Below are 13,730 nucleotides of genomic sequence, written 5' to 3' on the forward strand. Positions count from 1 at the left end.
CGCCTGCCGACGCGATGTTCTGCCTCGGCCCGGGCAGGACGTAGCAGGAATACTCTGCACCAGAGTACTCCTTTAAAGGCTGTTCATCTCAGTTTGCATTTTAGAAATAGACAGTTTTAGTAAATCTGGGCCATTGTGCTTTTGAAATTTATTTCATATGATCTGGATGGAAAATCTGTATCAAAGTTCGCACAACATGGTGTGATTTGTTTCACATGTATGGCTTTACATATAAATATTCTATTGTGAATTTTGTGCAGCTGAATTTCCTGCAGACCCATTGACATTAATTGGTAACAACATGCTCTGCTGCGGATTATGTCCGTGGGGACCCTGACTGTACATTATTCATCTTGTCAAAAGTACAAGAATCCTGACATCAGTAAAGATTTTTTGGGATCTGTTGAAAAACAGATCTATCATGGCTCTATTGAGAATGGAACCCAGGACACTAGTGTTAATCCATATTTCTATGTATGTAGAAAAAAAATTAGCTTTTTTTTTTTTTTTATAACAGAACATGTTTTTGGCGATCATCAGTGAAAGCTACTCAGAATCCAAAACTGATATGGCGCAGCAAAAGAGTGAAATGGAAATGGCTGACCTTATTAAAAAGGTAAGATTTATTACATTAGTCACAGTCATGGTACTCCAGTGTAGTTTCTAGGAAATCTCGCACTCCTCTGTACACTGTTCAGAATCAGATACAAAAGTTGGAATGACTGGCATACCAACAGACCTCTGTAACTAGTAAGTTTCACCATTAACAGCACCACAGAATGTATAACATATAGGGGGGAAAAGAACAAAAATGATGAGACTGTCCCGCAGTCTGCACAAATTGTTGGATTCCTTATTTTTCAAAGAGAAAATCGTCCATGAATCTCCAATCATCCAACTCAATTCAGAAGAGTTTGGTAAAAATTTATTTTTGTAACTAGTCTTTAAAATATAATGTTTTAGGTTATAGGGTTTCAGGTGTTAAAGAGGTAGTCCAGTATAAAAAAAAAAAAAATATCCCCTTATCGCAGGATGGGGGATAAGTGTCAGATTGCGGGGTGTCCAACCACTGGGACCTCTTTGATCTTCCGCCCAACGCCCCGGCTCTCTGCATGAATGCAGTGTGTCGACCACGGCACAAAGCTGTGGCCGACACATCCCCCTCCATGCAACCTTATAGGAGAGAGCCGGAAATACCTGAACGCTGTATCTCCAGGTTTCCCATAGAGATGCATGGAAAGGGCAGATAGGAGATACAGTGATGGCCGTAAATGTTAGCACCCCTGAAATATTTCAAGAAAATGAAGTATTTCTCACAGAAAAGGATTGAAGTAACACGTTTTGCTATACACGTGTTTATTCCCTTTGCGTGTATTGGAACTAAACCAAAAAAGGAGGAAAAAAAGAAAATTGGACATAATGTCACACCAAACTCCAAAAATGGGCTGGACAAAAGGATTGGCACCCTTAACTTAATATTTGGTTGCACATGTTTTGGAAAAAATAACTGAAATCAGTCGCTTCCTATAACCATCAATAAGCTCCTTACACCTCTCAGCCGGAATGTTGGATCACTCTTCCTTTGCAAACTGCCCCAAATCTCTTTTATTGGAAGGGTGCCTTTTCCCAACAACCATTTTAAGATCTTTCCACAGGAATATGGGATTTAGATCTGGACTCTTCAGAACTCTCCAGCGCTTTGTTGCCATCCATTTCTGGGTACTTTTTGACATATGTTTGGGGTCATTGTCCTGCTGGAAGACTCAAGATCTCGGACGCAAACCGAGCTTACTGACACTGGGTTGTACAGTGCAACCCAAAATTAGTTGGTAAATCTCAGATTTCATGATGCCTTGTACACATTCAAGGCACCCTGTGCCAGAGGCAGCAAGACAACCCCAAAACATCATTGAACCTCCACCATATTTCACTGTAAGTACTGTGTTCTTTTCTTTTTAGGCCTCATTCTGTTTTCGGTAAACAGTAGAATGATTTGCTTTGCCAAAAAGCCCTATCTTGGTCTCATCTGTCCACAAGATGTTTTCCCAGAAGGATTTTGGCTTACTCAAGTTCATTTTGGCAAAATGTAGTCTTGCTTTTTTATGTCTGTGTCAGCAGTGGGGTCCTCCTGGATCTCCTGCCATAGCGTTTCATTTCATTTAAATGTCGACGGATAGTCCGTGCTAACACTGATGCTCCCTGAGCCTGCAGGACAGCTTGAATATCTTTTGGAACTTGTTTGGGGCTGCTTATCCACCATCCGGACTATCCTGCGTTGACACCATTCATCAATTTTTCTCTTCCGTCCATGCCCAGGGAGATTAGCTACAGTGCCATGGGTTGCAAACTTCTTGATAATGTTGCACACTGTGGACAAAGGCAAATCTAGATCTCTAAAGATGGACTTGTAACCTTGAGATCCTTCAAGTCCTCAGACAGTTCTCTTCTCTTTCTATTGTCCATGCTTAGTGTGGCACACACAGGCAAAAAATGCAAAGACTAAGTGAACTTCTCTCCTTTTTTTTATCTGCTTTCAGGTGTTATTTTTATATTGCCCACACCTGTTACTTGCCCCAGGTGAGTTTCAAGGAGCATCACATGCTTAAAACAATCTTACGTTTCCACAATTTTGAAAGGGTGCCAATAATTTTGTCCAGACCATTTTTGGAGTTTGATATGACATTATGTCCAATTTGCTTTTTTTCCTCCCTTTTTTTGGTTTAGTTCCAAAACACCCAAAGGGAATCAACATGTGTATAGCAAAACAAGTGTTACTGCAATCTTTTCTGTGAGAAATACTTCATTTTGTAGAAAAATTTCAGGGGTGCCAACATTTACGACCATGTAAGATACCATGGCCCAGATTTACCAATCTGCCTAAAACCAAAAATGTCTGGTTTTTACCATAACAACCAATCACAACTCAGCTTTTATTTTACTAGAGCATGTTAAGATTTGAAAGCTGAGCTGTGATAATGTGATAAATATAATATGAAAAACTCAGAATTTCCCTATAGAGTTGTGATTGAGGTTGACAGTCAGTATATTGTCAATCTCTGATCTTGTGGTTGATGTCCATCAGGACTCCAGGATCACCATTTAAACACAGGAAAAAAGAACTCTTAGTAGCTCATTATTACAGTTCCACCTAGTGGTTGTAAATATGAATATTCTCAAAAGATATGACTAAATAAAAACAATATATAGATGTTTTACTATCCACAATAATTACATCCACGTATCTGATATCTATAGACTAGAAAAAAAATATCTCTGTAATCTTTTAAGTTAACACCACTAACACATGCCCTCTCCTGTCATTATGGAAGGAAATATATAATTTATTGTTCCACAGGGTTGCAGTAAAGCAATGGTGAAACTAAAACTCAAGAAAACTGCAGTGGATGATATATCGGAGAGCCTCCGACAAGGAGGGGGAAAGCTGAATTTTGATGAACTACGTCAAGATTTAAAAGGGTAAGATTACGAACTCTGAAATCCACTTACTGATGTTAGTGTGTGTTTTTTGTATGTTAATAGACATTTTAGTGTAGAGTGTTCCTAGTTTGGATTCTATTGGAATTTTGAAGTTTTGTTAAAAAAAAAAAAAAAATTTGAAACTTCTTTCTTGATCGCTTCAGGAAGGGACACAGGAACCATGTTGCTGCCACTGGGAGGCTGACACTAAGGAAAAAAGTTGGCTCCTCCACTGACAGTTTAAGCTAAATGTCAGTAGGAGACGAACACAGTTCCTAGTTAGTATGTCTAGTTGGGGCTATTTTTTTCTCCTTTACAGGTTTCAGGGCAACAGGTCTCCCTGAAACCCCATATGCTAGAAAGGAGCACAGTCCGCCTAGAGGGTGCAGTTCCCTCCTTTTCCTACATCACCCTATAAGATTCATGTGTGCTGGGGGCTCAGTGTGGTGTACTAAACTAGTCTGAAGGCCCTCAGCTTCTCAGGCACAGTCTTATGTAGAATTACTTCATTGGTTCAGTTACAACAGGGGTAAAATTTACAGAAGAGTGCAGTGTTTGCTGTTTTCAGTTCATACACAGGTTTCAAACAGGCAGTACACTTACTGTTGCACAGCCCGCCTGCGTAACTCCCTGACCGCGGTGTCTACATGTGCGGCTCGCGGGCAGGCGTCTTTATTGGGCCTTCCTCCCAGCCGCAAGCCATGCAGCTCACGGGGAAGTCAGACACTGCAGCCGGCAGGTAGCCTATTATTTTAGCCCCCCATCCGCCGCGTTCTGTACAGGAGCACAGTCCGTACCGTTTGGGATCATAGTGACCCTCCTCCTGCTCACTCACTGGTCCTGTGGTTGTGCAGTGTGCTTCAGGGGGTCATCCCTCTGCTAATGCCATTTCCCGGGTATTGGCTGTTCCCCACAGTGAGGCCCCCTGGCAATAACGTGGGTCGTTGTGGACACCTCCTCTTTTTTCTTCTCATGGATCCTTAGCCTGTGCGCAGCTCCTCTCTTCGGGGACACAGGAACCTTGGTGAGCTCTGTACATGTTGTCGGACTCCTTGTCTAGCCATTTTGTTTCCATGTCTGATACCAGATCCAACGCTCCTATACATCAGGCAGCCCTTGCCTTGGTTACCTACTATTCCTGTGCCGTTTCTGAGCTGCCTCGGCCTGGGCATTATCCCTGTCACAGTCTTCTCTCTTACATGGCGTGGATCTCTCAGGCCATGGTTTCCATCCTGGATCGTTCTGTCCCGCCACCTTCTTGGGCCGACACTACAGGGTCACTTGATCAAGTAGGCCGCCGTCCACCCCGCAAGCCTCCTAAGGTTTTATCCTCTGTGCCTTCCCGGCCTGATCCTGGTCCCCAGGTGAGCTGGCAAGCTCTGAGTCTGATCCTACCTTGGATGTGGAGGAGTCTTCTCGCATGACTAATATGGTGGACAGCCTAGTCAGGGCTATCAAGGACACCTTTCTTCTGCAGTCTCCTCATGCTGCTCTCGTCGACCTCCAAAGGTCTTGACAAGCTCCTGGATGCAGCTTGGAAGCACCCGGAAAAACTTTTCTGTAGAGCGAAGAGGCTACATGCCCTCTTCCCTTTCGCCAAGGATCTCTCTTCCCTCAGTGGATGCCCCAGTGTCTCGCTTATCATGGCCCACTACTCTTCTCCTGTCAGATGAGGCTTTGTTAAGGATTCATCAGACAGGCGTATCGAGGCCTGGAACGCTGACACTGTAATATAATAAAGTACTTCACACCACACAGTTATCTCTTTTTCTTATGTCGTTTTTAGTGTTGTTTCTTCATAAAAGACAGTACAGTCCATATGTATCAAAAATATGTATAAAACACGTAAACTTCACCCAAGGTGCACAGCTAAGCGTGTCAGACACTCATCGCTTGCCGAAATAGTTTCACCCACTTTTGGGCATTATACGTTTCTCATGAAGGAGACAGCAGCTCAGACTCCATAGAACACAGACTATATTACGTGGACTATGTGGAGAGAGAGCCTCCGATACTATTCACACACACACCCGGGTGCTAATGGGTCATTTCTATTTATATGCTGGAATGCTGACTCCACCTCTCAGCACACCTCTTTGGTGGTCACTTATTCAGTAAGCGGCTTGATGAAATCATCTCTGAGGCCACCGGCGCCAAGAGTTTCCCGCTCCCATCAATCCAGCCCTCTGTGCAAGACTTTCGTCCTCTTCAGTCCTTCGTCTCTGGCCACACAGACAAGCCAGCTGTGTCCCCTGAATGGTAGGCTCCATCCTCTGCACTTGGAAGTCCAGGCCCAAGTCCTGATATTTTGCTTCCCACAAGACCTCCACTACCTGAAGGGGCACCCCGCCCTAGTTTCTCCTTCATGTGGGTGGTCCTCTCTCTCTTTTTTGGGACCTGTGGTTATCACAGGTGCAGGACTCTTGGGTTTGAGACATGGTTTTGCTGGGCCACAAAATAGAATTTTCTCCTTTTTCCCTGGATGGTTTCTTTTGGTCCAGTCCCCTGCGTTCTCCTTGTCTTGCCGCAGACTTCCAGGCCACGCTCTGCTCCCTGATGCTTCAACATGTGATAGTACTGGTACCTCCTCAGGAACATTTTTCCAGTTTCTATTCCAACATCTTTGTGTTACCGAAGGAGGACTGTTCTGTTCTCCTCATATTCTATCTCAAGTGTCTCAACCGTCCTTTACGCCAGCTTCATTTCTGCATGGAGTCTCTGCGGGCAGTGATCGATCCATGGAATTAGGTAAATGTATTTCTTCTGTGGGCATTCAGGATGCGTATTTACACATGTTCATCTTCCTGGCTCACCAGCAGTTTCCTCCGTACATGCAGTACCTGTGGGACACTTCTAATTTGTGGCCCACCCGTTCGGGCTGGCTACAGCTCTTCGTGTGTTCACGAAGCTCCTGGTGGCTATCCTCCGCTCGTAGGGAGTGTCATTCGTCCCATACGCCATCCTGCATGCAGGACCTGGAGGGCCTTCATATCACCCTCCAGATGCTTTCTCAATTCGGGTGGATCATGAATTCTGCAAAGTACAATCTGTCCCCCTCTCAGTCCTTAGTTATCCTGGGACTCTGCTTCAGTACAGCTTTGGCCTGAGTTTTTCTGCCTCCCAGACCTCTGGGGTCAAGTTTCTCCATCCAGCTTGTCCTGTCATCTTTCCCTTTGCATGCAAATGCTGGGCAGAATGGTGGCGTCCATGGAGGCAGTCCCCTTTGTTGGGAGGCGGATTTTTATGAGCAGCACAATAATGGAATGGTGAGTGGTTGCTTCACCCAGAGGTCTTTGCCCAGATCTGCAACTGCTAGTGGACGTGGACCTGATAGCATCATGGCTCAACTGCAAGGTTCCTCGTTTTTTTTTCTAGGACCTGATACCCTTTGGCGGCAAACACTCTTTCGATTCAGTGGTCCAGCTTCTCCCTCCCCTACCTGTGCACAAGATCATGGCAGAGGGTGTCCCAGTCATCCTCATGGCTCCGGATTGGCCCAGACATGCATAGTGCGGGGATATAGTCAATCTCTTCACAGAAGCCCCCTTACGGCTCCCAGACCACCCAACCTTCTTTCTTTAGGGTCCTCCCTGCCTTTCAAATTCTCTTTTGCTTCATTTAATGGTGTGGCTGTTTAAAACCACATTTTTGTAGGCCCTTCTCCGACCGGGTCGTCCACACCATGATCCATGCTTTCTTTCAACCAGGATCTATTACCATTATTGGCGTGCTTACTTCTGGGGGTGTGAGGATTGTGGTTTTCTCTGAAATTTTTTTCCTTGCCTAATCTTCTAGCTTTTCTGCAGTTGTATCTGGAGGAGCGTCTTGCTCTAAGTTCTCTCAAAGGGCAGGTTTCTGTGCTCTCCATTCTTTTTCAAAGACCTCTTTTGCCCAATTCTCATGTGTATAACTTCATGCAAGGCGTTGCTCTTGAGGTACCTTACTATCGTTCTCCCACTCTTGCTAGTGACCTCAACTTTGTGCTAGATGGCCTTACAAGACTTTCCCTTCAAGCCTTCCTGGGAGGTTTCTCTCCTCGAAGGTGGCTTTCCTCTCTCTTGTTGCTCTACCTTTCCTTTGTCCTGTCCTTCCTTTCGAAGGCCTTGTCTTCCTTCCGAAGGTCATGTCTTCCATTTAACTGAATGAGGACATTGTCCTCTCTTCTTTCTGCCCTGCTCCTTCCTGTCCCTGGGAGTGTTCTCTTTACAGGTTGAATGTGCTGCGTGCTATTCGTGCTTACCTGTCTCTCACTTTGTCCTTCAGGTGCTCCGAGTCTCTCTATGTTCTTCCACAGAATATCACCACAGTTTCCGCCTCTCAAAGGCGACCATTTCTTGTTGGATCCAATCTACCATCTCTGAGGCCTACCTCTGCAAGGGGAAGACTCTCCCCTTTCGGGTCACGGCACACTCCACATGGTCCGTGGGGGCATCCTTGGCGCTTTATCACAGTATTTGGGGCCTTGAGATGTGCATGGCCGTTACTTGGTCTTTGCATACCTTTTCATGCTTCTATAGCATGCATACATATGCTTTGGCAGACTCGTATTTGTGCTGTAAAGTTCTTCAGGCGGCAGTGTCTCAGTCTTCTGTTTGACCTTCTTTTCTCTGGTGGCTGGTTTTCTACCCACCCCAGGGACTGCTTGTGGGATGTCCCATGGTTCCTGTGTCCCCAATGAAGAGACCAAGTAAAGTGAATTTTTTGTACTCGCTGTAAAATTCCTTTCTCTTAGCCCTCATTGAGGGCACAGCCCCCTCCCATTTAACGGTGCCTTGCCAGGTTGTTTGTTTACCCGCTGGCAGTGTTTCTTTCAGGTTTTTATTTTTGTCTGGTCTTTTTCGGACAACTTTACTGGTTTGTTTGGCTTCTCCTACTGCTCTGTGACCAATAGATTAGCTCAGTGCCGGTGGGCGGGTATATCCTACCAAGGAGGAGCCAACTTTTTTTCCCTTAGTGGCAGCCTCCTAGTGGCAGCAGCATATTATCATGGTTACTTTGTCCCCCTCCAGTGAAGGCTACAAGAAAGGGATTATTTAAACATGTAATACTTCATGTGACACTTCACTCATCGTGACTTTTAAGCTTGGAGAATTGACTAGTGTATGGGAAGGGACCTGTAGTGTCTTTATTCAAAAATGTAGGCAAATTAAAGAACCACACATACTTATGTTTGTAAGAATTTAATTTAACTGCTGACTAAAATACACCCACAGAGCTCTCGTTTTTAGTACAGGGCAACAATTCTCTGTTCTTTTATACTGATATATTTATCTCAGCTGCTTGTGTATTTAAGAAGTTTTCAGAATTTGGCAATTTTTATTTACCGTATTTATCGGGGTATACCACGCACCGGCCTATAACACGCACCCTCATTTTACCAAGGATATTTGGGTAAAAAAAGTTTTTTACCCAAATATCCATGGTAAAATGAGGGTGCGTGTGTGCGCGCGTGTATACCCCGATACACCCCCAGGAAAGGCAGGGGGAGAGAGGCCGTCACTGCCCGCTTCTCTCCCCCTGCCTTTCCTGGGGTCTAGATCCCTGGTGCCGGCCCTTCTCTCCCCCTGGCTATCGGCGCCGCTGCCCGTTCTGTCCCCCTGACTATCGGTGCCGGTCCCATTGCCGGCGCCGATAGCCAGGGGGAGAGAAGGGGCAGCGGCACCCATTGCCGGCGCCGCTGCCCCGTTGCCTCCCCCCATCCCCGGTGGCATAATTACCTGTTGCCGGGGTCGGGTCCGGGCTGCTGTAGGCCTCCGTCGTGCGTCCCCAGCGTCGTTGCTATGCACTGCACGGCGCGGTGCATGACGTCAGTGCGCCGCGCCGTGCATAGCAACGACGCAGGGGACGCACACCGGAGCCCTGCAGCAGCGCGGACCCGACCCTGGCAACAGGTAATTATGCCACCGGGGATGGGGGGAGGCAACGGGGCAGCGGCGCCGGCAATGGGTGCCGCTGCCCCTTCTCTCCCCCTGGCTTTCGGCGCCGCTTCTCTCCCCCTGGCTATCGGCGCCGGCACCGATAGTCAGGGGGACAGAACGGGCAGCGGCGCCGATAGCCAGGGGGAGAGAAGGGCCGGCAACAGTGCTCTAGACCCCAGGAAAGGCAGGGGGAGAGAAGCGGGCAGCGACGGTGTGTGTTATACGCCGATATATACGGTATACACAAAGTTGGTGATAAGTGTCTGGGGTCTCAGTACCCTTACCCCAGTAACCCCTGTTGAAATAGAGCATCGCTTGAGTATGTGCAGTATGTACAGTTCTTAGCTTTTTTTCCACAGTCCCATAGATTTAAATGAGGGGCAGGTTTTGATTGTTTTGAAGCAGAAAAAGTAACAGTCATAGAAAAGAGAATACATAGACATGAGTTACAGCATGAACTTCTGCATCAAAATACATGTCAATACTGGCATGACAGGAATCAATAACACATAGTAATCCTAATAAAACCAGATAGGCAACCTCAAACTAAGAGAACATGTGCTTCTGCAAGTGCAACAGTAAGATTGCATGGTATCCTGGGAAGGAATTATTGATGAACAGCGTCCACTGCTTCCAGTGTGGAGTCAAGTAGTTAACATATAGCACCCATATTGAATACAGAGGGTCAGTGGGGTGTTCTATGTACAGAGAGAAGGAAATAAACCAGTTTCCCTAAATAATTTGGGAAAACCTTTTTAATAAAAAAAAAAAATAATAATAATAATTGCACTGTAACTTTATATTTTTAGTATATTAGAAAAATATCCAGACCATTCATACATTTTGGTTTCTAGGGGAAACAAAACTGTAAAACTAGGTGCATGATAAAACTTGTTGGTTTTTGAAGTTTAGCCATGTCTAATGTTAGCATTCCTCTTATAAAGCATATAAATTTTTCTTCCAGAAAAGGCCATACTGATGCAGAAATTGAGGCAATTTTTGCAAAATATGACCAAGATGGGGACCAGGAACTCACAGAACATGAACATCAACAGATGCGGGATGATCTAGAGAAAGAGAGGGTGAGCTTGAGATGTGGTTTTGTTGTCTTGCACTTGCTTGTGCAACATTATCAGAATAGGAGTGTCTCCTGCATTACAGCTACTCTTACTTCTTAACAAATCTCTTCCATTTATGAGCAGTATAGGCTCTCCAGAAGGGAAGCACACACAGACAACTCAAGGTAGGCTAATGCAAAGGGATCAGGCCCCACAGACTGAAGCAGAGAATACGCCTGTGTCAATGGCTTAGATAGATCAGTGATACCCAGGAGCAACTCCACATCAGAAAATGCAGGGGTCACATCAAGAGGGCCAAATTGTGCCAGGACCGCATGTCACAGTTGAAGATACCGAAAATGGGCACTCCGCGGGACATTAAAACGGTCACATATTTCTTGAAATGAAGGAAAAGAGGGAAAATCCCCAAATAAATGCACAGCAAACTTGACTTCATGTGAACTCCAAAAGCCAGTTAACTCCAACTCCTGCAGGTGCTAAAAATGAGGGTTCCCCCACAGAGGTGCCCTGGGAGATAACGCCGGCCATACCGCAGCCACAGTTCTATTAGGAGACAACAACTTAGCATCAGGAGTATAGAGCGCCTGCCAAAGCCGTAGATATATTAGAGAGATCCATGTCGATCCACCAGGCGGCGTACACAAGCTGGGACGCTAAGAAATTATTATACATATTTGGAGCAGCAAGACCACCCCATTTCTTCAAAACCTGCAGCAATGCCTTACCCAGTCGTGGAGGTTTATCTTGCCAAAAGAAGGATCTCATGAGATTACTAAGCTGACGGAGCTGGAGGCCGCCTCAGAACTACACAGGGTGCAGGTGTTATAATTGTGGACCTGAGGAAGGCGCCAGCGAGCGCCGAAACGCGTTGTCCTGTTTTTACTGTCTTGACTTCTTTTGTCAATAAAAGTTAGTCCTGCATAAGTGCTGGCTCACACCGTTTCTTGACTCCAACCTTCGCCATCTGACAGCAGCGCTCTCAACATACCCCCCATTTTTACTCCTCCTACTTTGTAAGCTTAATAAAGAATTTCTTGGGAGGAATCACAGGGGAAAGGTGAAATGGATATAAAAACTTAGGGATATATATCATTTTAAAGATATTAATCCTGCCCGCTAATGATAAGGGTAAAGACGACCAAGCCAGCAGCATCCCCTTAGACATAGAGAAACCTCCACCCCCAAATACTTAAACCAAGTGACCACCTGGAGACAATTGGAAAGAGAGGGTGGAAGAACAGCAGCCACTGATGAAGGCATCAGAGATGACTTTGACCAGTTGACCCGCAGGCCCAAAAAAGAGCCAAACAGTTCAATAAGATCAAATAATACCCTCAAGGAGCCCTCGACATCAGCGAGATAGACTAAAGTACCATCCACATACATGGACACCCTCTCCTCCAAGGGTCCCCCGGCTTATCTCACGTATAGAAGGGTAAGCTCGGATGGCCGCCTCCAGGGGTTCCACAACCAGGGCAAACAAAAAGGAGGACAGCGGGCACCCTTGACGTGTACCTCTACTCATCTGAAATGATTCAGAGACATCCAGATTCGTATGTATCCTAGCCCTAGTGCTGTCATACAGCAACTTCACCCACACCCAAAACTTGGGGCCAAACTGAAGAACCAGCAACAAGCACCAAAGGTAAGATCACTAAACGGAATCAAAAGCCTTGTAAACATCTAAGCTAACAACATATCCCTGAGAATCTTCGCCCTCAGCCGCAGCAATATTAAGTTGCAATCGCTTGACATTAATATGCGTTGCCCTACCCGACATAAACCCTGTCTGGTCAGGATGAACAACAGTAGTGATGACCCCCCTAAGCCAATTCACCAGTATTTTAGCCAGGCTCTTCATATCAACATTAAGTAGAAAAATGGGGCGATAGGAATCTGGCATAGTCTGATCCTTACCTGGCTAAGGAAGAACTACAATCAGAGCCTCCCTCACGGAGTCGGGCAACCTTCCAGTCTCGGAGGCAATGCTAAATAGATTCAGCATAATGGGGACGTAGTGAAGTAGTTTTGACAAAAAACGGTCTCAGAGGAGCTCCAGGAGGGGGGACCTACCTGGCACCCTATGTGCCCTCTCCACAGTAAGTTGAAAAGGTATTAGCCAGCAGAATGTCCTTAAGCCACGACTCCAAGAACGCCACAGGATCTGAACCCTCCGCTTTTTCTGGAAGGCCCACCAGGCGTATATTATTGCGCCTGAGACGATTTTCCATGTCATCAGCCCGATCAAGGACACCCCGAACCTGCCGTTGTAAAGAAGCCACCGGCAGAGGCTGCAGAGTATGCTCAACCATCGAGACCTGGTACTCGACCTCCTCAGTGCGCTCCCATATTTTTTGCGTCTCGTGGCGAAGAATCACAAACTCTTGAACGAAGTTCATCCACCTTTAGAGAACATCAAAGTTTGACAGGAGGTAAAAGCTGCTAATAATTCTGTGAACTTCTGGTCAATGAAGGCAGCAGGACAAGCAGTATTTTGAGGAGAACAGCCTCGTCCAGAACTAGGAGAGCAAGCAAACATGGAGGAAGAAGGCTCCGGAGACTCCCAGCTCCTCCGGAGGCTTGGAGAACTGACTGAGAGCCTGGCCACATGAGCAGAAATATTGGTGAAAAGAGGCGTAGGCACAGAGGAGTCCCTTCTAGAGTGACCGCTGGCCTGAGAATGTCCCTCGTCCGAGGACACCTCATCCTCCGTGTATTGCCTGGCAGCCTCAACGGCCTGTTTAGTTTTTTACAGTAGTAATATAAGGGAAAGTCACTGGGCGCACCCCAGACATTCAATTCAGGGGGCTTAGTACATCCCACAGATGGGATATTCACAGTGCACACCATAGTAGCAGTTCTTCTTAGTAAAGCACCACAAGTCACAGCAGAAGTTGTAGAGCACACCCACAGAAGAAGGCCGAGCAGGTGCCGTACCAATAGGCTCAGCAATATTCACTGACTAACAGCAGAGGATAGGATATTCACAGCACACTCCACAGATGAAGTCTGCTCAGGTATAGCGCCACAAGTCACAGTAGTACTCACGGTCAAGCGGCAGCAGACGGGATATTCACAGCAGACATCAGAAACTCAGTCCTTTAAAGGTGGAGCACCAGAAGTCACAGCAATACTTGTGGACAGGCAGCGGTAGATATTCCCAGCGCACACCACAGATGCATTCCTTAAAGGTGTAGCACCACAAGTCACAGCAGCACCCCCAGGAAAGCAGCAGCAGATGGGATATTTACAGTGC

At 46.2% G+C, this 13,730-nt stretch overlaps 1 protein-coding gene across 2 annotated transcripts in view; it reads left to right on the forward strand.

Annotated features, from left to right (window-relative positions):
• PKD2 (polycystin 2, transient receptor potential cation channel) overlaps positions 1-13,730 on the forward strand; it is a 67,270-nt gene that overhangs the window by 41,366 nt on the left and 12,174 nt on the right. For both annotated transcript variants that reach the window (XM_056568412.1, XM_056568422.1), the window contains exons 10-12: positions 518-616; positions 3,356-3,477; positions 10,360-10,477. In XM_056568412.1, the coding sequence (XP_056424387.1) occupies positions 518-616; positions 3,356-3,477; positions 10,360-10,477 (339 nt within the window). The remainder of the gene's footprint in view (positions 1-517; positions 617-3,355; positions 3,478-10,359; positions 10,478-13,730) is intronic.

Source organism: Hyla sarda, chromosome 1, assembly GCF_029499605.1.
Source record: "Hyla sarda isolate aHylSar1 chromosome 1, aHylSar1.hap1, whole genome shotgun sequence".
NCBI classification, from domain to species: domain Eukaryota; kingdom Metazoa; phylum Chordata; class Amphibia; order Anura; family Hylidae; genus Hyla; species Hyla sarda.